Below are 23,288 nucleotides of genomic sequence, written 5' to 3' on the forward strand. Positions count from 1 at the left end.
AAAAAAAAAAAAAAAAAACCACACAGAACTGGCCAAGCAACTTTTAGAAGAATCTCTTCTGAAATATGTAAAGTGTCAGATAGTATCAGGTCAGCCCCAAACAGGATCTCTCTCTCTCTCCCTGCTCTGGTCCCCAACCAGTTAACATTGCTTACCTTAAAGGACACGCAGGACAGATCAACTGAGGTGACTTCTGAAAGGACAACGGTCGCATTACTTCTTTCACAGCTGAAAGGCTTGCACGTACACAGACTGACCTTTGTATTTTGTAGAAAAGATAATTTCTTACTTGAAAAATAAGGTTTCTGTCAGTCATCACCACCAATCGAGGAGGATAGCTTATCTGATTCATCTTCTAGCAAGCCTGGGATGCAAACGGCAAGAGCGTGCAACGTTGGGCTGCCCCACAATCTCTTGGCACAGCAGTCTCTTTGCAGGTATTTCCACTGTGGAAACTCTATGGGAAGAGATTCTACATTTTACTGACTTCAGGTTTGGGGCCGGCCTCGGGATCAGCACAGAATCAGAGAAAATTAGGGTTGGACGGGACCTCAGGAGTTTCACCTAGTTCAAGGCAGGACCATCCCCAACTAGCTCATCCCAGCCAGGTCTTAAAAGGATAGATAGTTCACCACCTCGCTGCGCAACCTGTTCCAGTGCTTTAATACCCTCTTTGGGAGAAAGGTCTTCCTAATATCTGACCTAAACTTCCCTTGCTGCAACCTGAGCCGATTGCTCCTTGTTCTGTCATCTGCCACCACCGAGAACAGTCCAGCTCTGCTCCATCCTCAGGTGGTACGTAGCATAAGACTACATAAATAAATTAAATACGCTACCAATTAAATGCAGTTGGGTGGAAAGAGCGGAGAGCAATGTACTGTTGGTTTGACAGCTCCCCACCCCCCACAAAATGTTTTCATGCCTTTGGTCTCTATGTAGATTCTTTTATATTAAACCTATCGCTGTAACATGGGTGCCTTATTAACAAACTTGTTCTCCCAGGACTAAGCCAGGACCCAACCCCTCAATTTTATTGGTAGTTGGCATGTAGCTTGAAGAGAAAGATGGTCCTTTCACCCTTAGGTGCATCATTATCTAGCAGTGGCACCACACCCAATCCCACCAAAAAGCATAAGTTTAGCTGCAACGTGTCCTAGCTCTACAAATCCAAATTTATAATCCTTAGAAACTGGCTGAGTAGAACAGGTGCATGGGGCAGAATTTTTTTGGAAACACCTCAGTGTTTCCTAAGTACAAGGCCTGCTGACTGTCAGTGGTGCTCACCCCCCTCCGTCACTTCAGCGCTTTTGGAAATCCCACTTTTTAGATCAAATTCTGACCTTGGTTACGTTCAGGGTAAATCCAGCATTGCATCACTGAGCAACTCAGTGGCAACTGAAAGCTGGAATAATCCAAGTGCCCTTTGGACTATGAACAGGATTTTTGAAAGGGATATACGTTCTTTGAAAATGCCTGGCACAGTTTCGTTTAGCAGCTTTTAAAGGACTGGTTTTTGTTGTTGTCATTGCTGCTCATTTCATATTGGCGTCTAAATGTCCCAGTCAGTATCTTGGACCTACGGTGCTACATGCTGCACATAGTTTATGCTAGAAAAAAAAATTAGGAAGAGAAGACCTTAAGCTCTCGTCTTCTAAAGGGTTGGGACAGGCACAAAGTCACTTCTATGCAATATTTCCCTGCTGAAAAATTCACGTAAAGCAGGCTCTCTCAGGTGCTGGCACACTAAGAGCACCCACGTAGGATGCTATTGAGAAGGAAATTCAGAGCTGAGGTTACTGCATATCTGCTATAAGGATTGCCTACCCGGAAGAAAAGAGTACTAATGCATTCTACAGACCTACGCTATGCACAGGTCATCATCTTGTAACTGTGTACTTCTTAAAACAAAAACGAAGGGCTACTCAGATTGCCTGTCCGACTTGACAAACGAAGGTACTGTCTTTGCAACAAGTGAACTCAAAAAAGCAATGCATACAAAAATAATTCAGGCATTGCAGAGGGATGAGAACAGGAGAGAAGTTTTTACAGCGTAATTTGGGCCTAATACGACCAATATTATTTTTAACATGCTATCTGCCAAATGAGAGCTCTATATCCCAGTCCTTCAACAATACCTATTAGTGTATATTACCAAAAAAAAAAAAAAAAAAGTCTGTGCATTTTGAAAGGGAACAGTAATTTACATATTCCTCTGATATTCCCAAGATATTTAGGATACACTCGGACAAAAACAGCTGTCTTACAATTTACAAGTAAGACTCTTTAGAAAAGGGAGCTCAAGACTTATAGTTTCTTTGCAACAAGATTAACACCAATTTAACAGACCAGAAAAAAAAAGGCATCACAAAAGATGCAAAGACTGGAGGCTGTCAGGAGGACATAACCAATGTTCCCTCTAAGGAACAGCGGTCCGCGAGCGCGCCGCTTCAGTCCCGCCTCCCCCTTTCGACGCGGTCCGCCAGTAAGTGTCCCACAGTAAGTGCCCAGGTGGGAGCGGGCAGGGTTCAGCCACTACCCTTCTCCATGCCAACTCCTGCCCAGAGCAGCGTAGTGGAGTGCTGTAGGGCAGCCATGGGCCACCAGACACAATCAATTGGTAAAACTGATGCTGTGACCCAGCCACGAACCAGACACAATCAATTGATAGAACTGGAACGGAGACACCAGGGCCAACATGGGACACCTCGCTCCTCACACAGGGCAGGCAGAGGCTCCTCCCAGAAAAGGACCTGGGTCACAGTGCACAGTAAGCTGAATAAGCCAGCAGTGTGCCCTTGTTGCCAAGAATGCTAACGGCATACTGGGCTGTACTGGTAGGAGTGTTGCCGGCAGGTCAAGAGAAGTGATTATTTCCCTCTCTTCTGCACTGGTCAGGCCACATCTGGAGTACTGTGTCCAGTTTAGGGCCTCCCACTACAGAAAGGATGTGGACAAATTGGAGAGAGTCCAGCAGAGGGCCACAAAAATGGTGTGGGGGCTGCAGGATATGACTTATGAGGAAAGACTGAGGGAACTGGGCTTATTTAGTCTAGAGAAGACGAGACTGAGAGAAGACTTAATAGCAGCCTTCAACTACTTGAAGGGGGTTCAAAAGAAGACAGAGCTGGACTGTTCTCAGTGGTGGCAGATGACAGAACAAGAAGCAATGGTCTCAAGTTGTATGGAGCAAGGGAAGTTTAGGTTAGATATTAGGAAGAAATTTGTCATTAGGAGGGTGGTGAAGCACTGGAACAGGTTACCCAGAGAGGTGGTGGAATCTCCATCCTTGGAGGTTTTCCAAGACCTAGCTCAACAAAGTTTTGACTGGGATGATCTAGTTGAGGATGGTCCTGCTTTGAGCAGGGGGTTGGACTAGATGATCTCCAGAGGTTCCTTCTAACCCTCATCTTCTGATTCTTGGTGAACTGTGTGGGGCCCCATTTGCCAGACATTTGAGGCTGGTGAAGAAATAGAAATCAGTGGAAACGGGAAAGAAAGCCACAGCTCAGCTGTGAGAAGTGAAGTGTAAGTTATAATGCATTCAATGTAGTGGCTCACCATGACTCAAAAAAGAGTCTGTGTTGAGGGGGACTGAGCACAATGGGCACTACCATATATATCATTCTGATAGGCTGCACTAATTTTTCCTTGTGGTTGGTTCCCATCAGCATTTTTGGCACCAGGGAAGGGTGTTGGAGCTTGCTCTGATCTCTCTGAGTGATGGCCTAGTACTGCAGTACTTCCAGTGCCAGTGCTTGTTCCCTCATGAGGGAACAATCTGCCCATCTGGGGGAGGGGCAGGGAGAGTTTAAGGGTCCCCCCCAAAAAAGTTCCCATCATATCAATGTGTCTGCCCAATGTGGGCCATGTGTTTCATAGCTATGCTCAGTGTTAGCTGCATTTAATCAACTTCATAGTTAGTTTCCGTTATTGAGCACATGGCTGCTTTTGGCAGCAGTTTAATGACTGACAATATATGTAATGAGGCTTCCTTGTATGTGAATGTAAGACTAGGGGCTTTTTTCCCCATGCTGATTAAGGAAGAAACTCATCTTGTATTCAAGTAAATATGGTACTACAGCTACATTCTTTCCAGATACAACACGATAGTGTTAGAAGGAAGAAACCTTTGTTGGAGTATCTGTATTTTTAATTCTCTCCTGTAACATCTGTAAGTCACAGTTAATGCTCATCTGTCCATGGCCCAAACTTTGCAAAAAAACATGACAAGTGACCTCCTAATGTGAGGCCAGTCAGAAGGAACTGAGGTTACTTCTCTAGCAGCCTTGCTGAGAGTTCACCCCAGGTGGTGGGGAAGGCACCAAAGGAACGGTTTTGATTAAACTTCTCTCTGGAGCTCTTTGAACATAAGCAGGAAAACAAAGAATCACAGGCTCTGTACATGCATCCCCTCCCAACCATCACGTCAACCAATGATTATCAACCAGAGTGCCACAACACCCTGGCATGCCTTAAGATCCTTTCAAGGGTGCTGTGAGATGCCACACAACGTTAACACTGTTCGGTGTGCAAATGTGACTCGAATAGAAATCCATGCCATTAAAAACTATTCTGACCTGCTGTGAATTTTCAGAGTTCTTTCCAAGATGAGAATTGTTCTGTTATTTTTCTGCAGTCAAGGAACAAATGGAAACTAATAGTTAGCTTTTTCTGATGGTATCCTGAAACTAAAAAGTCTGAGAACCACTAACATTGGCTCTTTGAAAAAATGTATGTCTTTATTAGCCATGGTTTAAAAGGCTCTGGACTAAAAATTAAGCTGAAATTATGTTAAATCCATCCTTCAAGATGAGGATACTTGCTGGGAAGGGGTTCCTTTACCCTTTCGTAACACATCACTCTGATCTCAAGGCAAGCCCTCCGTGAGTTCAACTGTCAAGTGGAGTCAAGTGAAGGTTGCACTCCCATAGCAAGTACAATATGCGTAAGGGACATAAGCCACAATACAACTTAGTGTCAGAAAGATCCCACAGTTATCCCCCCATGACTTCCAACAGGATATTGGATGGACAGCGGGCATCTCCAAGACAGGACTGACACAGCTCCATCGCCAAGAGCAAGAGTGATCCAGCAACTTTCTGGACATCCTGGGAACCCTTAACACACCGAAAGGAAACTAGGTCAGTAAAACTTTGCTAAATACTGGGTGCATCTACATATGCATGTTAATGTGATGTAATAAACTCCGGCACGTATCACACCAGAGTATATTGCTCCCAGGTGCCACATTTACACGTGCACCCAAGACCACCGCACACTGAGCTGGGTTGGAGCAGCCTCAGCTGGCAGAGGGCCCAGGGAGTCAGCCTGCCAGCCCAGGGCTGCTCCCAACAGCTCAGCATGTTGCAGAGGGGGTGGCTGGGGCACAAGGGTGCTCCTGTGTGGAGTTAGCTGGCAGGCAACCCCCAACTGCCCCTCGTGCTCCAGCCAACCAGGGCAGCATCTATACATGCCCTGCTACAGAGTTTACTAGTTTGCTCCAGCCTGTATGTATAGACTCAGAGACATATACTGTGGGGCTAATTAGCCTACTCCACAGTAAACGTATGATGCACTGTTTCTCTTTTGCTCTGACTTACTTGTCTGGAAAACAAAAAGCATTGAACTCTGGCGTTCCCAACAGCTGAACTGCCTTTTCATGGCAGATTTGACTGACTACACTTGCCCTTAGCCAAAAAAAGCCAAGACTACTCAGGGACAGTTACCACATTTCTTGGTTTTGTAGAAAGCCGCAGCAGAGCAGGGTTGGCAGTCATAACCCTACATGTGCAGTAGGTTAAACTATGGGGTTATCACATGACCAAATGAAGCAGACTGTTTTAGTGACACATGCTACAGCAAGAAAAGTTTTGCTGGAAGGAAAACTACAATGACAGATTTTCTCACGCTAACATCAGCAGCAGATGCATAAACCTACTTCAACATGCGTTTCTGCTCGCCGCCAGTATCAGATGCAGCTACATCTGTACTGTGAACTTTATACTATCAGAGACATTTCTTGCAGCGTCAACTCCTGGAAACAAGCAATAAGGCAAGTCTACACTCATTTGAAGAATATTCTAGCGCTTGCTGCAGGAAAGAAAAAAAAAGTTTGAAAGTCATTTTAAATGAATTCTCAATTTCTAAATCAATCTCATGGTTGGGGGTTAATTTGGAGAGGACGGGAAGACAGGAACGGATGGGCTGGTAGGAACAAATGGACACGTGCATCCAAAGACGGGAGGGAAGGAAAAGGACCTGCACACTTAACATGAGAATTATCAGACTGGATCAGACCCAGGAAGTGTCACCAGCCAGTATCAGACGTGTCAGAGGAAGATGCAGATTTCAGAACGGGCAAACGTGGGACAACTTTCCCAGAAGGAAATCCTTCTCCTAACACCCACAAGTTAGGGGTTGATTTCTCCCTGCCACACAATGGATTATATCCCTTAGACGCAGCCTCTTGTCTTCAACCACACAAATACTGTTAAGACTAATGCTTCAGCTTGTTTTAACAGTTGCACAGTTTATAATACCTTTGTGAGAGCTGATTTCAGTAAGTCAGTTAAAACCGCAACAGGAGGCCAGGTTCTGCAAAGAGTTTGATATGTCCATAACCCTACACTTTCATTAAAAACATGCAACTGGAGGAATATTACCCCATTAGAATACAAACATTCAGCGATGGTCTTCCCGGAGTGTATTTTAACAAGTGTCAGAGAAACCTAGTGAGAGTTTCTGAAGAGCACATGCATCCATTATACTGAAGCAACAAAGATTAGCCAATGCAAGAACCAGTGGGTTCCTGAAGGAAACCACCACTGATAACAGCCCCCCTGTCATAACAATGCTGGAAAGCCAGACAGCTCCCATGACTCTGGCTGAACTGCAGGCACAAGTGCAAAGAAACCCCTTTCGGCAATTTTTAAGTGAAACTATGGGCCTCTCACACTACAGACACACCATTGCACAGACTCGCTTGCAAATCAGGCGCGACTCTGCAGGTCAAATTGCACACTGCAGTTAATGTAAAGAAGCGCTGACTTCCCTCGGTGCCCCTCGGACTCGGTTCAGAGTCCTGTGGGAACGGTCCGTTTCACGATCAATACCTTAAAACCAGCACCGATGGTATGAGTCTGTAGTTTTCCTTGCTAGCCAGGGCTGAAGGCTCTTTTGTCAGCACCCTTCTGAATCTCAAGGCAAGCTCTTGACAGCTCTCGAGCCAAATGGACTCATTTCCTTCGATGCATGCCGTATGAAGGGGGACGCAGTGGTTCAGTTGCACAATTTGGGGCAAATGACCTAGGTCCAGACTGCATTAGGTACCCAACTCCCATTACAGCTTGCGTCCACGTGCCTCAGTTCTACACCTCTACAAGAACAGCAGCTGCCCTCCATTTCACAGGGCTGTTACAAGGACAAATACGGTGCTCTGAATTCAAAGTAGAGAGGCAGCGAAACTACCCAAGATGGATGCTACTATTCCTTCTCTGGGGGAACTGAACAGTTTTGTTGCTGCAAGATAGCCCAAGGAATAAGGGCCATGGGCAACTCCAGACCAGAACAAACTGATCATTGCTTAACGCACCAGTTAAAAAAATGGGTAGAGTGAGAAATGACAGTCTCCAAATCCAGGGGACTGAAGCAGTGCCAACCCCCATTCTAGGCACAGCTGTAAGAGTTATGATCAGACCACACTGCACAGTAACTGGAAGACCAGTTTCTTCATTCGACTACAAAATACAGCTTCTAAAAAACCCAGCGATCTAACGAAGGAACTCCAAGCACTGACTGGGTTTTATAATCTGGACATCACCGCCAGAAAAGGAAGACCCTGGAGCGACTGCAGTCAAACAAAAACCAAAGGCTCAAAATCTACAATTTCTGGGAAACGGAGGGTATTTACTGTTCACAGACTACGGTAAAAATACACACGCAAACAAAGGCCTCTCCCCATTCAGAATTTGTCACAAGTTTAGTTAAAACACAAACGCACAAAACCACCAAATACTCATTTTGGTTGCTTTTTTTTTTTTTTTTTTACAAAAGCAAACACTTTTCAATTAAAACCTGTACGTGAACAACTTTATTTTCATTTAAAAAGAAAAAAAAATGAACAAAACATTTTAACAAGTCTTTCCAGAATGGCTTGCTTCCCACTCAACAGCCTTTACGAAGTGATGGGGGAAGGAGGATGAGAAAGTAAAAGGACTGGCAGTTTAAAGCCCTGTATGCAGGGTACAGTTCTGATGAAGTGAAGACCCTGGATGTCTGAAACTGAATTTTGCCCTGACTTCTCCTTTCCAAAGGGAAAAAAAAATCAAATCATAACAAGAACGGAAAGCAAAGGAAGATTGATTAGAACATTCCACTGCTTTATTAAGGAGTCTAATGATGTCCAAATTATAGCAAAGCTCAATTGTGTAACCAAGGAGCCTAGATTTCATCCTTGATAAGGACATGGATTTCTGTCTCACAGGAGAAGCCTGCAGTTCACTAACAAAGATGACCTTTTACATTATACGCTTCAAGGCCACAATTAGTTAAAGAAATACAGTACTTACTAAGCAACATGAGTTTCTGTAGCCTGGGCTAATTTTTAGCACAGTCTTGCCAAGCTCATTACAGTTTTCTACCAAAAACTAAATAAATAAAAAGAAAGGGAAATACAAAACCAACTATTCTGTACACCCAAACTGCTCTCAACAATTCAATGCATTTTCTATTAATGTAATTTCTCTCTGCATCCCACAATAAAAAAACAAAAAATAATGACTCTAACCCATAAGGTTATTCCAACTCCATATCCACGAGAAAGTATTCCGCAAACACCAGATTTTTAAACATTAGACAATTCCACATCATTCAAGCGATGCCTTCAGAGAGATCTGTCACAGGTAAAGAAAAAGAAAGTGACATTCATCAACAGAACAGCTTTTCGCAGACTAAGTTCTACACAGCAAGATTGAAAAGGCTACAATTACTCTGACAATGTTTCTACAGCTCACAGGAATTTGGGGGTTGAAATATATAGTTTCCATTTCCCTCTATGGCCTCTTAAAAAAAAAAATCAGCTTTTACACCCTTATAATTTTTAAACATAAAAGTCTGATTAGCAAATGTGCTTGAAATCAGGTTTTGGGAAATGCACTGCACGCCCGTGATCGCTCCACTACTTCCCCCTAACTCATCTCAGATGCAACTGACTAAAAGGGAAAAAAAATCAGACCCATAACACTTTGTCAGTGGAAAATGCAATCTGCCCACAACGAGATTATCTCACCCCTCCCAGCCCCCTGGCCAGAGGAGGCTAGGTATAGCAGCAAATGGGGGAAGGCAGCTGGATCAAGGACAGTACCATCATGGTGACCCTCAAAGCACATCCTAGATTAATCCTGCATTGAGAAACCTGCTTTCCAGAGTAAGCTCTCCTTGTGCATCCCCATGCTGGTTAGCTTGGATTTGCAGGGGACAGGCTCCATGCAAGTCAGGCAAGAGAGAAGCTGTAGTGGACCCAGACCTCAGCTTTCTTATTCGTATCATCTGACTGATAGAAAGCTGCCGTTAAGCTATGCCGATGTGCCACTACACAGTCCCAGAGACCCCAGAAATGCACAAAAGCACTAGAGATTGAGGGGTCATGGCATAACTTTATACAGTAAGATGCACTGCCTTCCATCACTTCAAAGGCCAAGTGCTTTCCAAGGCAAATTTGTAGCTGAAGGATTAAAACCTGCATTCCAGGTTCTATTGCTTTTAATTCTCCAAATGTTTTTAAAAGACTCCGCCTCCATTTTTATAATTAACTAAGAAATAGCCTCTGTGGGCTTTTTTCTGCCTTTGCTTAGGGCTTTTCTACTTTAACGACTTTTGCCAAGGGACAGCTACACCCAAAATCTCTTTGGTAGACAGACCCATGCACCACTGTTATACCAATGCAACTGCAACTTTTATGGACTCACTTCTATACTCTCAATAACATTCAGTGGATCGATAATACTGGGCCCTGTATTAACAATAACAAGGGTGGAAATGCACAGCACCCCAGCGAACTGGGAGATTCAAAAACGAATCTATTATTTGTATTACACTAATTGCTCATATCTGGAAGCCAGTAATACTGTACAATAAAGGTATCCAAATACTGGCGAGCCATTCAAATGTTCTGGGAGAGAAAAAAGAATTTACATGTTCTTTAAGGACTGTTTAAAGTCCTTTTTTAAGGACTGAAATGAAAGGAAATACAGAAAAATCGGGAGATTGTTTCTTTACTTGAACTCTCAGCTAGCAGTTAACTTCACGCGCCAAGACCCATCTAGGAAAAAGCTAGACAAAATTCAGGTGAGAGAGGGGTGCATTTTTGAGAAATGAGCAGGAACATTTTAAATGAAGAAAGGGAAAATTCCAATATGCTCCTCCATCGAGGCTGCTATGAAGTAACTCTTTTGTTTCATTATTATGAGTTGGATGGGCAAACACCATATCCCGATGGACAGAGAGCAGCTGCTGCTAGAACAGAAAGACATTCATCTTCCATTCTTGGAACCCTGAAATTCTATCAACAATGCCTGTAAAACGACTCTCATCTCGCCTGGAGTTTTCAACTGGCTTTCATATTCAGAACTATTTTTAGCAAACTTTCGTTTGTCACCCTGCACTTCCAAGTTTTATACTTCAGTTATTTCCCAGTCAGTTATCTTTAAAACAAAAGTTGAAACAAGTCAACAGCAGCGTTCTCTTAAGCGTACCCAGCATAAATACTGTGTTCAGCCATCCAAATGTATCCTTTCATCAGCAATTCATTGAGGAGTTTGCTCGCTGCAATTACATACTTGCACCTTGCTTACTGAGGAGGGTAGTGCTCATAGTTAGTTTGGGAGCTTCCAGTTACCTCCGAAGCAGTTCCTTCACCAAGTATTTACATTATACATATGTGACATGCTTAGGGGCCCTGCAGGAAAAGGAAATGCTATTACCTGCAGAAAAAGATTTGCTGATATTTGTTTAGATCAGCGAGGAAAAACAGGCTGGGTCCCATTGCCTCAGCTAATTTATACTCAGAATTACTCTGCACATGATAGATGTTTACCCAAAAAAGTTTCCACCAAAAGGGGAATGCAGATTCCTTTACTCAACAAATATTGTTGATCAGGAAAATGATCCCGCAGAAATAAGCTCACTTTTTAACAATCCAAGCTACTCTTCCCCCCCCCCGCCCGCTTCTTTTCTTTCATTACATTTTTACAAAGACAGGATTACTGCTTTGCTTCCAAAATAGTAGCAGGCAATTACAATTCAAAATGAAATGTAAGCTATGGCGAAGTTACCTTATTCCCACCCCGAGTCTGTCATCTGTGCAGATTTCTAATCCTTCCCTTCACTAATGGAAGACATTTCAGGGACTCCACAGTAAGAGCCCCGTATCTTCACTCTTGCAGTCACGGTCAAGTTAAACAAAAAAAGTATGTTATCACCTAAACAAGTTAATAAACAATACTGTAATGGCCCAAAACAGAGGTCGGCTCACAGAATGAGCTAAAACCATGAGGCTCTTTATAGGGCCTGTTTTCAGAGCTTTATAAGAAAAAGAGCATTTGATTTCCAAGCATTTTGAGCTACCCGATATACAGGTTCAGCCACAATTGCTTCGACTCTGCATGATGAATTCTAAGCCAAAAGGAATTTACTCCATAAAATAACTGGTGGGGGGGAAGGAGGAAGAGAAATGGTAAAAAGAGTCTCCAGAATGCAATTATTCCTCTTGCTGGCACAAAGCTTTCCAGACCCTAAAACAGTCATTAAAAAGGGACTGATTAAGAAAAGGAATTTTTATTTAAAGTCCAGAAGACTTGACATTAGACTATGAATTTTCTAATAAAAATTACTTGCGACTTTAGAACCTGAAGGGCTCCGTTCTCAGATGATTCATGCCACGGGTCGGCAACCCACAGCCCATGGGCTGGAGCCAGCCTGACAAGCGATTTTATCTGACCTGCAAAGCCAGGACACTGGTGGCAATTCAGCAGTGCGGGGACTCAGCAGTGGCATTCAGCAGTGAGGGCAGCAGTGTCAGCAGCAGGATCATAGAAATGTCAGCAGCAATTTGGCAGGAGTGGCCACATTGCAAGTGGAGGCCCACTTTTGACCCCTGCAGTTAAAAAGTTGCCAGCCCTGATTTATACCACAGAAGCCGCCCAAGACCCCAAACCATGAAGAGGTCTGCAACGTGCCATGTGCTATATCTACACACTGTAAGAGGCAGACCCAGCTTCAAAGTCTAGGCTAGACCTGACACCCAAAGGGTAGAAGAAAGAGCAAGGTGAGATAGAGATGGATTAAAACAAGGGGCTCCAAGTCCAAGCTTGGGTCCTCTATGCAGCAGCACCAGATAGGGGTGGCAGAAAGGAGGGGACTCACCTGCCCAACAGCAGCAGTAAGGGGCGAGGGGAGCTCCCATGGTGGCATTGGGGGAAGCTGGGAAGAGGGGGTGCACGTAGGAGGCCCTGGGGAGTCCACATGGCATGCAGCCCCTTTGAAGTTGAAGTTGGACAGCCCTGTGCTGCATAGAGAGGATGCTTGCAAATGCTTTACCTGCAACCATTTGGGACAAGCTCCTTACTGGCAACTAGCAAAGCTAAACCTGTGTGGCCAACCCCAAGCTATCACCACTAAAATCTCTCCCCAGAACTTCAGCCTGTGCCCTGCAAATTCCAAACATGCTACAGGGGGAAAAAAAACAGCAGAATTTGTTCTGAACATATAATCGGGACTATTTTTCATTTCTCTTCGCTTGTGCTCATCTCGTGGAACCTTAATTGTAATAAGTCCCGACATAAAATGCAGAGGAAAAAAGACATAAGATGCCACTTGCTAGGAGGAAAACTATCATTTTAAAGTCCAATCCCAGGGCTCTCTGGCCCCACAGACAAATAAGTGGCATGGCACTGCTCCCCAGCCACCAAATTTCCAGACCAGCGGGGAGCCCCACAGGCCAGACGACAAGCCAGGGGCCTGCCGACCCAGGGTTAAACACTCCTGCACTAAGTGAATATTCAGCTGCAGTAGGAAACAGGCAGTTGCCTCCACCTCAAAGGCACGGAGCTCCTATGTAAACCTGCAGGACTTAGGTACTACTATCATGCAAATAACAGTCAGGAGGTGAAGACATTTCTCCCAACAGGTTGATTTAAAAATACTGCAGCTGCTTGAAGCCATTCAGGTGCCTCGAACATTAGAGTGAGCACTAAAGAGCATGGATTGGGGGGGGGGAGGGGTTGACAGCTAGTAAGGTAATCAAAAGTACAGAAGAGCAACTTCTATTATGTGACCGCACAAAGTATTGAATTATTACAGCTGCCATGTATGCAGTGTCCATCTCTACTGCCATTAATACAGTTAAGAATCCAGAACCCCTACCTGCCACCATGTTTTTTGAAATTCCTCAGCTGTATCACATTTCTACAGAAAAACACAAAATATACCATCAAATATGTAACGCGCATTACAAGATGCTCACTGTCTCCCTCCTTTTCCTGTACCCCAACCTTCAGAAATTAAGGGGTATCAATGTTTGCAAGCCATTGCAATGTCTCCTTTGATCGCAACGCGTATTCTAGAAATGGGATTTATTACCACGCGCTCAGAATTGTTTTTTAGTCTCCAATTGCTGATCACTGCCAAACAGATGTGCAAATGATCCAAAAAGACAGGAGCACATATTTGGGAACATGTGTTGTCTCAGCCATGGCTGTGGCTCAAACAGACCCTTTCCTATAAAAACGACTTATTGACGTACAGTCTGTGCGCGGGAGAGCCAGGGAGACGGAGCTCGAACTCCAGGGAACCAGTGGGCTACTCAATGACAGGCTTGGGTGTAACTTGATACTTCTGCTCTGAAACCCCAAGGACAACTGAATTTCTCAGACTGAATGTAAATGGGAATGAGTGTTCTTAACCCATTAAATATTCTGCCTGCTAATCGGAGGGATTTAAAAGTCTGTTGGGTTTCAATCAGTTGCTCATTACTATGGAGAGGGGGGAAAAATAAATGGACTTTAACAGAAACATGTGCACACTTCATGTTCCAGTTTAATCCCTTCTACAACTAAAGTCACTGGGACAAAGCCACCCCTGAAGTTACACCAGGCGTACATTTGGCTGCACAGCCTTGTTTCAAGGCAACTGTAACATCACCTTGGTCACAGTTATAAAGCTCTGTGCAAAAATGTATAATATTAGAAGGGTCTCAAACAAACAGGCAATGCAAAACACCTCACTCTTGATTACATAATACCTTACTTGGCAGCCTCTTCCAACACCAATACCACAGACTCTTTACAACTTTAATAATGTAGCATTTAGATTTCTCTCTCAGAGAAAGGCCTTGACATCATCTTTGCAATGCTTAAATGTCCTAGTTTCAAGGAGGTATCAATAGCGGGCAGAGCTATTGGAGAGAACTGCAGTTGTGCAGACAACTCAGCGGAACAATAGAAATTGCCATCAGTGTTCAGAAATGAGCAGGAGCTCACAAAAATACAGGAATGGCGCTAAAAGGCTTTACAAAAAAAAAAGAGAGCCTGAAGTGCACTCATTTTATGAAATGGTTTTATAACTCACAAAAAGGAGAGGGACTGATTAAATGCTTTGCTACTTCCGATACATGTTCGCATACCTTGCTCCCTAAGGAATTCAATTTTGTCTCTGCTGGGGGTAGAATATATGCCCCCAAAATATTTCTAAAAAGCCAAATTAGAAAGTGTTTCCGGTATATTCCAATAAACATATGAAAATGGGCACATCAGAGAAAGAGGGTGGCTCTTTTATCTTAATCATTTGATAAATAAGACATATCTGAATCTCTCTTTTCCCTCCTCTCAGCTCTCTCAGGATTCCTAAACTCACACGTGGGAGCAAGCCCCCCAAGTTAGCACTACAGTCATCACAATTAAAAGGCAAACTCCTGCCAGTGGTTACAAGAAGGTTATACAAGATACAGGAAAAGAGAGAAAAAAAATGCGAGAGAAAATACAAAGCTATCTATCCACTGCACACATGCCACCACCGGGCAGTAACTAAACTAATACTGATACTGGTTTTTATTCGCAGTCTAGAGATTAGCCAACCACAGGATTCAGGAGTTCTCCCTGAATTTTGACCACCAACCTGTGGCTGTGCCAGAGATGAACGGGATGTTGCTGAACCCCGAAGGATCCTACCAACATTGCTGCTACTGACAGCAACACAGACAAAAGTACAGCTGAACAAAGTCCAGGGTTCAAAATATATTCCTTGGTTTGCTCCAGTACCCACATGTATTTTTACAAAATTGTAAGGATGAGATGTACAAAACAGGCATCAACTAATTGAAAGGACAAGGACACACCTTTTTTATAGTGCAGATCAAGCTTTGGAAGAAGTAAGCTTGGCAAACATTTATCAAAACATTTGCAAGCATAACAGCAGGCATCTGAAATCAGATGAAATGAAAACACTGCTGACACTTGGAATAGTTTACAAGGCAGGCCATTTACTTCTCTCCTCTGCGGAGAAGGAGGAATGTCTCGTGGGTGGGGTGTTCACCTAGAGAAAAGAAAACTAGGCAAGTGTCACTGAGAAGCCTGGGAGCAAAGAAAACTGCTTTGCCACTGAATCCTTAATAGACCTTTGGCAACTCACTTAGTCTCCCCCCCATGCCTCATTTCTGAATTAATAAGAGGGGATAGTAGCACCTCCCTCCTTATCACATGGGTGCTAAGAAAATAAATCCATGAAAGAGATGCAAAAATGCTATGGTAACGGGGGTCAAATACGTACAGACATAGCTTAGTACCATTTGAAGTGGGGCGTGAATGACCCTTGCAATAAAGAACTAATATGCTTCTTAGTGGTCTTAGTTCACCACCTCAATATTTTTCTCTTTAAACATAATTCCTTTCCTAGAAATTAAGTTACACATGCCTTGGGGGCTGAGCCTGTCTTCTGCGGAGTAGGCTTGACACAACAGGACAAGAGCTGGTGCAGCTCTCCATACACTACCTTAGCACAAAACGAGATCCCAATCATGCGAGCGATAGCATGGACAGCTATACCCACACAGAGCCCTTCCAACTCAAACGAGGCTCCCCACGGATGCAGCAATCACCTATATGCCACTGGTCGTTGAACTGGAACCTAAATCAATAATCCAGTGAGATGTGCAACTTTTAAAACTGGTGAAACACAAATGAACAGGAAAGGAGAAATTTGCATCTTCGCTAGAGCTGAACTTGGCTACAACGGCTGATTAAAGCAGCACGACACACACTTGGCAAACCTGTTTTTAGAAGTGAGAAACTCCAGCTGGAGTCATTCTGGCATAAAAAGATGAGACTTCCTATGAGACTGACCATGTTCCCTAGGTCTGCGGAGTAAATATTACCTTTGCCACCCTCACACAGCTTAAACTATTGTTCATAGCAACTACAGAGAGTATCATCACCAATAACACAACTCCATATAATCTAAGTTCCTTAGTTTAACTTTGTCTCAGTCCCACAACGATGAAGTAAGAAAAATAATATTCCCTCTGTTGTTAAATCAGTGATACCTTTAGAGTCAAGGCACTCGCGGATAAGACTCGAGGAACCCCTAGGAAAATGTCGGCTCTAGTTTAAACTCGGTTTTTGACTATGAGAAATAATACCAATTCACCTGTTGCAAAGAACTCAAAGCCCATAACAGGTCTGCATGTTTTGGACACTATGGATTCCTATCTGAAATCTCTGGGGTTATCTTGTGAATCATATTTGCAAACCTACCAGTGCTTACATTGTGTGGCACCCTGCAGCACCCTCGAAAGGGTTTCAAGGAACCCCAAAGTGCCACCGCATGTTAGCTGGGAATCACCAATTTAGATTCGGAGCTCCTTGGAGCAGGGACTGGTTTACGCTCTAAGCGGTATCTAGCAGAATAAGAACAAGGTCTTGGTTGAGGCTTCTACGTATTATCATGATACGAATAATAAAACAAATGATGCAATACAAGAATGTGTTATGACGTGTCACTTCTCGCTGCAGTGATGTGACAAAAGGTCCTATTAAAACCAAAAAAAATTAATGTGTTTTCTCCCTCCAAGACCTAAATATTGGCCACAGAATATTGTACAGTGTACAATGGCAATTGCTACTCTGAATTTTCAGGTCTCAATAGGAGAAGCACTTCCATGACAGAGAAGAAAACACTATGAGAAAAAGAAAAAAGAAAAGACATTTAATGTCTAAAACTAAACACACTATTAAAATCTAAGCAAAAAAAAAAAAAAAATTTAATTTCAAAAAAAAAACCCACTATAAAAATCAAAGAAAAAAAAAAAAAAACATTTAATGTCTAAAACTAAACACACTATTAAAATCTAAGCAAAAAAAAAAAAAAAAAAAAATCACTAGGTTTGCAGAATGCAGCGCTTCATCTTTAATTCAGCTTCTTCCCCTTTGACTTCAACAACTCCAAGACAGCTTGCAAAGAAGGTTCAGGGGAAAAAAAGTGATGTGTATTATTTAATCTACCTTAGAGTTACAAATGGCTAAACAGCTTCAAATTATTTCAGGTTTAAGTAATAATGGAAAGAAGACAGAGGACATCAGCTGAGCCTTAATCTTTAAGGGTTGCGGGGAGCCTTTAATGGCAAAAGACATTACCACAAATGCCTCCCTTAAAGACATCCAATTTCACTGATGCGAAAATCTTCACATGAAAGAACAGGCAAAAAGGACTTAAATGGGAGCCCAGGAAAGACTGCCAAGTGCGACGCTGAATTATTCAATTCTGGGGGATTCCATTGGCCAAGCAAGAAAAAAATCAAGCCCTCCCTCCCGCTCCTTCCAAAATCAAAGACTGAGAGAGGATAAAAGAAAGGCAGCACTTCTTGAAAAGCAGAGATTATTCTTTGCGGTTCCAGTTTCCCAACTTCCCCACAACACTGTTACACAGAAAGCAACCCAGCCAGAAGCACTGTAGTAACTCCAAGAAATTACACCCTGCGGCCCACACTGCTTCCTTTAGCTAACCAAGAAACTAATAACTCTTTTTTTTTTCATCATTCATTCAGCAGAGTAACAGAAATGCTAACTTTGAAGCAGATCCCAAACAAACACGGCTTCCCAAGGGCTCTGTTTTTAAGAGCAGCTTCTTTGTCAATCTGTAAATAGTTACACAATCCTTAAAAGCAGCCCTTCTGATCTCCCAGCTGTCCTGATGAAGTCCGGCAAGCCATCCTCTCTTCCTGTCCCCATGCTTGCCGAGAGAGGCATCTCAGACAGACAAGGCTACTCCGCAATGCTGACCATTTATCTGACAATTCAAGTGTTGTGCATTTATCCATGTCTGGGCAGTGGGGGAAGTCTCATTTGGAGAATGTGTCAGCTAAGCATCCCCTGAACACGAACCCAACTTCAAGGTGCCTGGAGCTTGAGAAATCAAAAGTGGAGGCATCTAAAACCCCCAGTCACTTGCAAAATGTTTAGGCCAGATTATTAAGTTTAACTTAAAACAATTTACCAAGCTCTCGCTGGAAGATACTGAGCTTTACAAGGCTTGCAAGATATTGCTGCCAGCAGAAAACTTTGGGAAACGCTCGGTAACCAAAGCACTCTGGTTCTAGTCCCTGAACCCCCGCAAAACTTAGTGCCAACTCTGCAAAGCCGATTAATAGAAGCAACAGCTACAATTTCATACATTTATCAGAAACTAGGCCTTGGAGCACGCAAGAGCCAGAATTACTGTTTTGAGTGCAATGCCGTACAAAGATTCAGTGATATCATTATTATTTTAAAGGTATGCTGACTTCTTAGGACTATACCCAACATGGGTGGAGCACGCAGCCCCTTTCTGGATGGCCCCGTCTAAAATCAGTACTTTGTTCCACATGAGACGAACTGCAAAAACGCCATTTGATTCCTGTTATAAATAAGGTGCTGACAGCGGGCTGAAGACCTTTGCACAGACAGAAGAGCGGCACAAATGAAAGAAGTCAGATTCGCATAGTGGGTCTAAAAGGTATAAATCCCATCAACCACAACCCAGTCCTTTGAGTTGCCCTGCTGGATTTGAATTGACCAATGAATCGCCACGCTGGGCAAGCCATGCATTTTGTCCATGCTGGCCAGAAAGGGAGACAAAGAAATGGAAGCAATAACAACAAAAAAGAGGTGGGCTTATTTCCTTCTTCTGAAGCATCTATGCAGTGGGAGCAGGGGAGGTGCAGGCCTGTTGCATCATCTAAACCACAAAAAAACGACAAGCGTTTCTTTGCTGATGGAGAACAGAGTGGAAAGGAGGGTGGTGACAGCCAAGACTGTGGGTACTGCAAGAGCTCGGCTTTAATTGGCTGTTTCTGTTCAGTTGATGAGATAGTAAGAAAAGTGATAGTGCCTGGATAGGCTGCTCGAAGACGCACGAAAATGGCACACATTTCAGTGTATAAATACTTCAGCTGGATGGCAGGGTTCGCCCTAGGCTCCTTAATTGTTCTAGGGAACCTGAATTTTTAACTCGGCCTAATAAACACACTCTCTCTCCCACCACCTACCCACCAAAGGCAAGGAAGCCATAATAAGATGCTTTGTCTTCCCCTTAAAAAAAACCACAACCTGCAAAAGATACTGAGAGCTTTCTGTATTGCCACTAAGAATAATGCATTTATACAGAAATAAACCCTTAACACTGTCTCAGTCCTAGTGAGAAGCATCGTTATCTAGAGCATGTGCGCACGCGCATATATACAAGTTGTTATACACACATACACATCCACACACACAAACATATTATATATATACACACATAAATACAGTGTGTGTAAGTTGTTACACACACACACACTGAACACCAGATTCAAGAGTTTTGTCTTTTTAAAGGCTATTGCCATTAACCTTGGGCCAGGCATTTCATTGTGTTTAATTAGCAAGCTAATGAAGCCAGTCCCCTTCTCGAGCAGAGGAGGATAAATACACCATCCTGAAAGAGGAGCCCAGATCCATCTGATGTTCAGTTCATTGCTGCCTGGTGGTACTTTATTTTGGTGCAAGTTTCAATACTGTAATGTCTCAACAAAATGTGTTAGCAATGTGTTTTGCAAAACAAACCCTCTTACACCTGCATTCTCTGAATTTCACAGATCACAACACAATTTCTGAACATTTGGGCTGCAGAAAATTTTCAAACAAAAGGCAAAAATTGAACATAATGTTTTCCTCAACAAATAGTTGATATTCCAAAAGTTAGACATACAAGTATTAAAAAAAAAAATAGCAGTCTGTGCTTATTTTACTGCAGTCACCCAAGGTAGTACTGAAAACCATCAACAATGGAGGTTGGGCTGGTTTTAAAAAGCCCCACCACTTTTGCACAGTCCTAAAATATAACACACAAGAAATATTTCCTGCAAGGCAGGGGAGCTGTGAATCCTAAGCAACGTGTTGCAACTTTGTTCCTTTTTCTCACTGAGGTTTAGGAAAACTGCACAGGCAACAGGTTCATGTGGCTACATACATTCCCGAATATAAGAAATGGGAAAGACAAAATATGAAAAGAGATTTACAACTCTCCAGTTCCAAGTTGACGATCCACGGAGAGCTTTCAAAGCAAGCACACACACACACACACACGCACACGCACACAATCTGTTTTTGTATTAATGTTTGGGGAGGGGGGGGGTCTGGGTGATCATATCCTACTAGATTCTCCTTTTTTTCTTTTTATAACCGGATGCACTTAGCAACTTTTCAGCATCAATTTTATTTTATTTTTTTAAAGAAACTTCCTTTTGCTGTTTGTTTTTATTCTGATATTTCTGTCACTAGAAGCAACGCTAGGAGCAGACACGGCCCTCATTTGCAAGCCCCACGGTTTAAAAGGAGTCAAAAAGGTCCACAACAAGAACAGGTACAGCAGAGTATACATCTCCCCGACGCACATCACAGAATTTCCCAGCCGACAGCGAGGCTGCGATCGCAGAAACCCCGAAGCCTGATGGCACACGCTGGCACACCATTGTCCCAGCCACCCAGCTGCTTCCTAAATACCTGCTCCTACTCCACGCTGCTGTCAATGTGCTCGCTCACACCCCCCCCCTTGCAACACAAGGAAACAAAGCTGTACACACAAGTGTCCCATCCATTCGATAAATGCCCTGGCTGGCTTGATGGCCACCAAATCATCATCTTTTTTTTGTTTTTGTCCTCCTGCTTCCTCTCCCCAACACGAGCATCACCAGCACCTTCGGTGCGACTTTCGAACTGCTGAGAGAAGGCATTGTTTACGGTACAGGGCGCAGGCGATGGCACCGCACGTTCAATGGGCACTGGGAACAAAGAAACGCCAGCGCCAGCCTGGCAGCCTTCAGTGCGCAGCACATTCCAAAACAAACCCGCCCCCGGGTTCCCCCTGCAAGCCGGGGGATGCTCCTGGGGCCAGGATCCCCTGGGAAACCAGGCAACAAAAGGGGGGGTGGGGGGGGAGGGTCCCTGCCTGCTGTGTGTGCCCCTGGATTTAAAAAAAATTAAATAAATCAAGATTCAAAAGCAGCAGGCTGCATACCCCACCCTCTACAGAGCCGGGGAAGGGCACAACTGCAGCACCCCTCCTTCCACCCATCTATTGTGAGCCTCTGTGCACACCCCAAAATAAAATCGCGCCACCACCCTGCTTGGAAATGGAGACGAGGTAACAAGTGACCCTGCAGCCCTTCCAGAGGGCCAGAGGTGATCAAATCAAGATCAAGCCAGGAAGGGGAGGGGGAGCCTATTGTGTTTTGGTTTTTTGGGGGGGGGGAAGCACACATGAAATGAAAGCCCCGTGGAAAAAATCATCCCTCCCCTTGCAACATAGAAATCCCTGGAAGAAAAAGGCACGGCGGAGGAGGGGGAGCAAGTGACTTTAAAGTCATTGCGTTTTTCCTTCCGAGACCCAGGACGTCAACAGCCATGAGGCTCGCGAGCGGTGTTGTTGTGGGCGCTGCAATCCGCCCGAAGGGGGACGTCTCCCCCCTCCAAGCGCACAACAAAGCGGCCGGGACTAAAAAGAAAGCCCCCCCCGCCCCGGTGCACAAAGCCAGCACCCAAGGGCTCGTCCCAAACCTTGGGCAGGATCCCTGAGCTGCGCGGCCCTCTCCTCCTGCCCCCGAGCCGCGCCGCTGTTTACACGAACTTCCATCGCGCCCGGCGAGGTCCCCGCCGCCCGCGCTCGGGTTTCAAATCACCCGGGGGCGTTAAACCAGCCCCCTGCCCGCCCGCACAACTTTCTCCCCGCTCCAGCAGCCTGCCACAAATCAGAGCAAATGAGTCATCTTATAAAAATAGAAGGGGGGGATAATAGTAATAATAAAAACCAAAAAAAACCCCCTATGGGATCGTAACATTTCGCGGGACACACGCGCGCGCGCACACACACACGCCTGGCGGCTGCAAGGGCAGAGCAACCCGCCGGCTCCGGAGGCCGGACAATGCAGCGCCGAGCCCGGGAAGTTGCGGAGCCGCGGGCGGCCCCGGCCCCGGCCCCGTCCTTACCTGCGCACAAAGTTCCGCAGAGCAGGGCGAAAGTCACCCAGGGCGCGATCATCCTCCTGGCCCGGCGCCTGCCCGCCGGGGGCCCCCGGGGGAGCCGCGGGCGGCCGGCGGGGGAGCGCGAGCCTCGGCCGCCCAAAAGCAGGAGCAGCATAAAAAACACAAATAAAGGATGCCCCCAAACCCCCAGGATCCTACAGGCGATGCGATGGGGGGAAACCCCCAAAAAACCCCACCAAAAAAACCAGCTTGAATTCCTGCACCGCTGCCCCCGGGGATCCGATGGAGGCGGCCCCGGCCCCGGCCCCGGCGGCTGCTCCCGGCTTTCCAAGAGTTTCTTCTTTTTTTTTTTTTTTTTCCCCCTCCCTTTTTTTTTTTTTTTTTTTTTTCCCCTTTCTTTTTTTTTTTTTTTTTTTTTTCCCCTTTCTTTTTTTTTTTTTTTTTTTTTTCCCCTTTCTTTTTTTTTTTTTTTTTTTTTTCCCCTTTCTTTTTTTTTTTTTTTTTTTTTTTTTTTTTTTTTTTGCCTCGGCTTTTGTGCGTGCGCGCACACACACGCACACGCCTCCCTCCTCCCGCCGGCCCGGGACACACTCGCTGGCTCACACGCGCGCAGCACAATGCGAAGCGGGGGGCGGCGGCAGGAGCGGCGAGTCCCCTCCACCCCCACCCCTACCCCCAACTTTGCAGCGTGGCGGAGCCCGGCAGCCGCGGGGAGGCGGGCGGCGGCCGCAGGGGCCGGGAGCGGCG

General features: G+C 44.7%; 1 protein-coding gene across 1 annotated transcript in view; it reads right to left on the reverse strand.

The window, feature by feature from the left end:
• Positions 1 to 22,893, reverse strand: part of ACVR2B (activin A receptor type 2B) — a 146,909-nt gene extending 124,016 nt beyond the window's left edge. The window contains exon 1 of the mRNA XM_019508102.1: positions 22,545 to 22,893. Within this exon, the coding sequence (XP_019363647.1) occupies positions 22,545 to 22,695 (151 nt within the window). The 5' untranslated portion in view covers positions 22,696 to 22,893. The remainder of the gene's footprint in view (positions 1 to 22,544) is intronic.
• Positions 22,894 to 23,288: the final 395 nt, after the last annotated feature.

Source organism: Gavialis gangeticus, unplaced genomic scaffold, assembly GCF_001723915.1.
Source record: "Gavialis gangeticus isolate Ggan-Ray unplaced genomic scaffold, GavGan_comp1, whole genome shotgun sequence".
NCBI classification, from domain to species: Eukaryota; Metazoa; Chordata; order Crocodylia; family Gavialidae; genus Gavialis; species Gavialis gangeticus.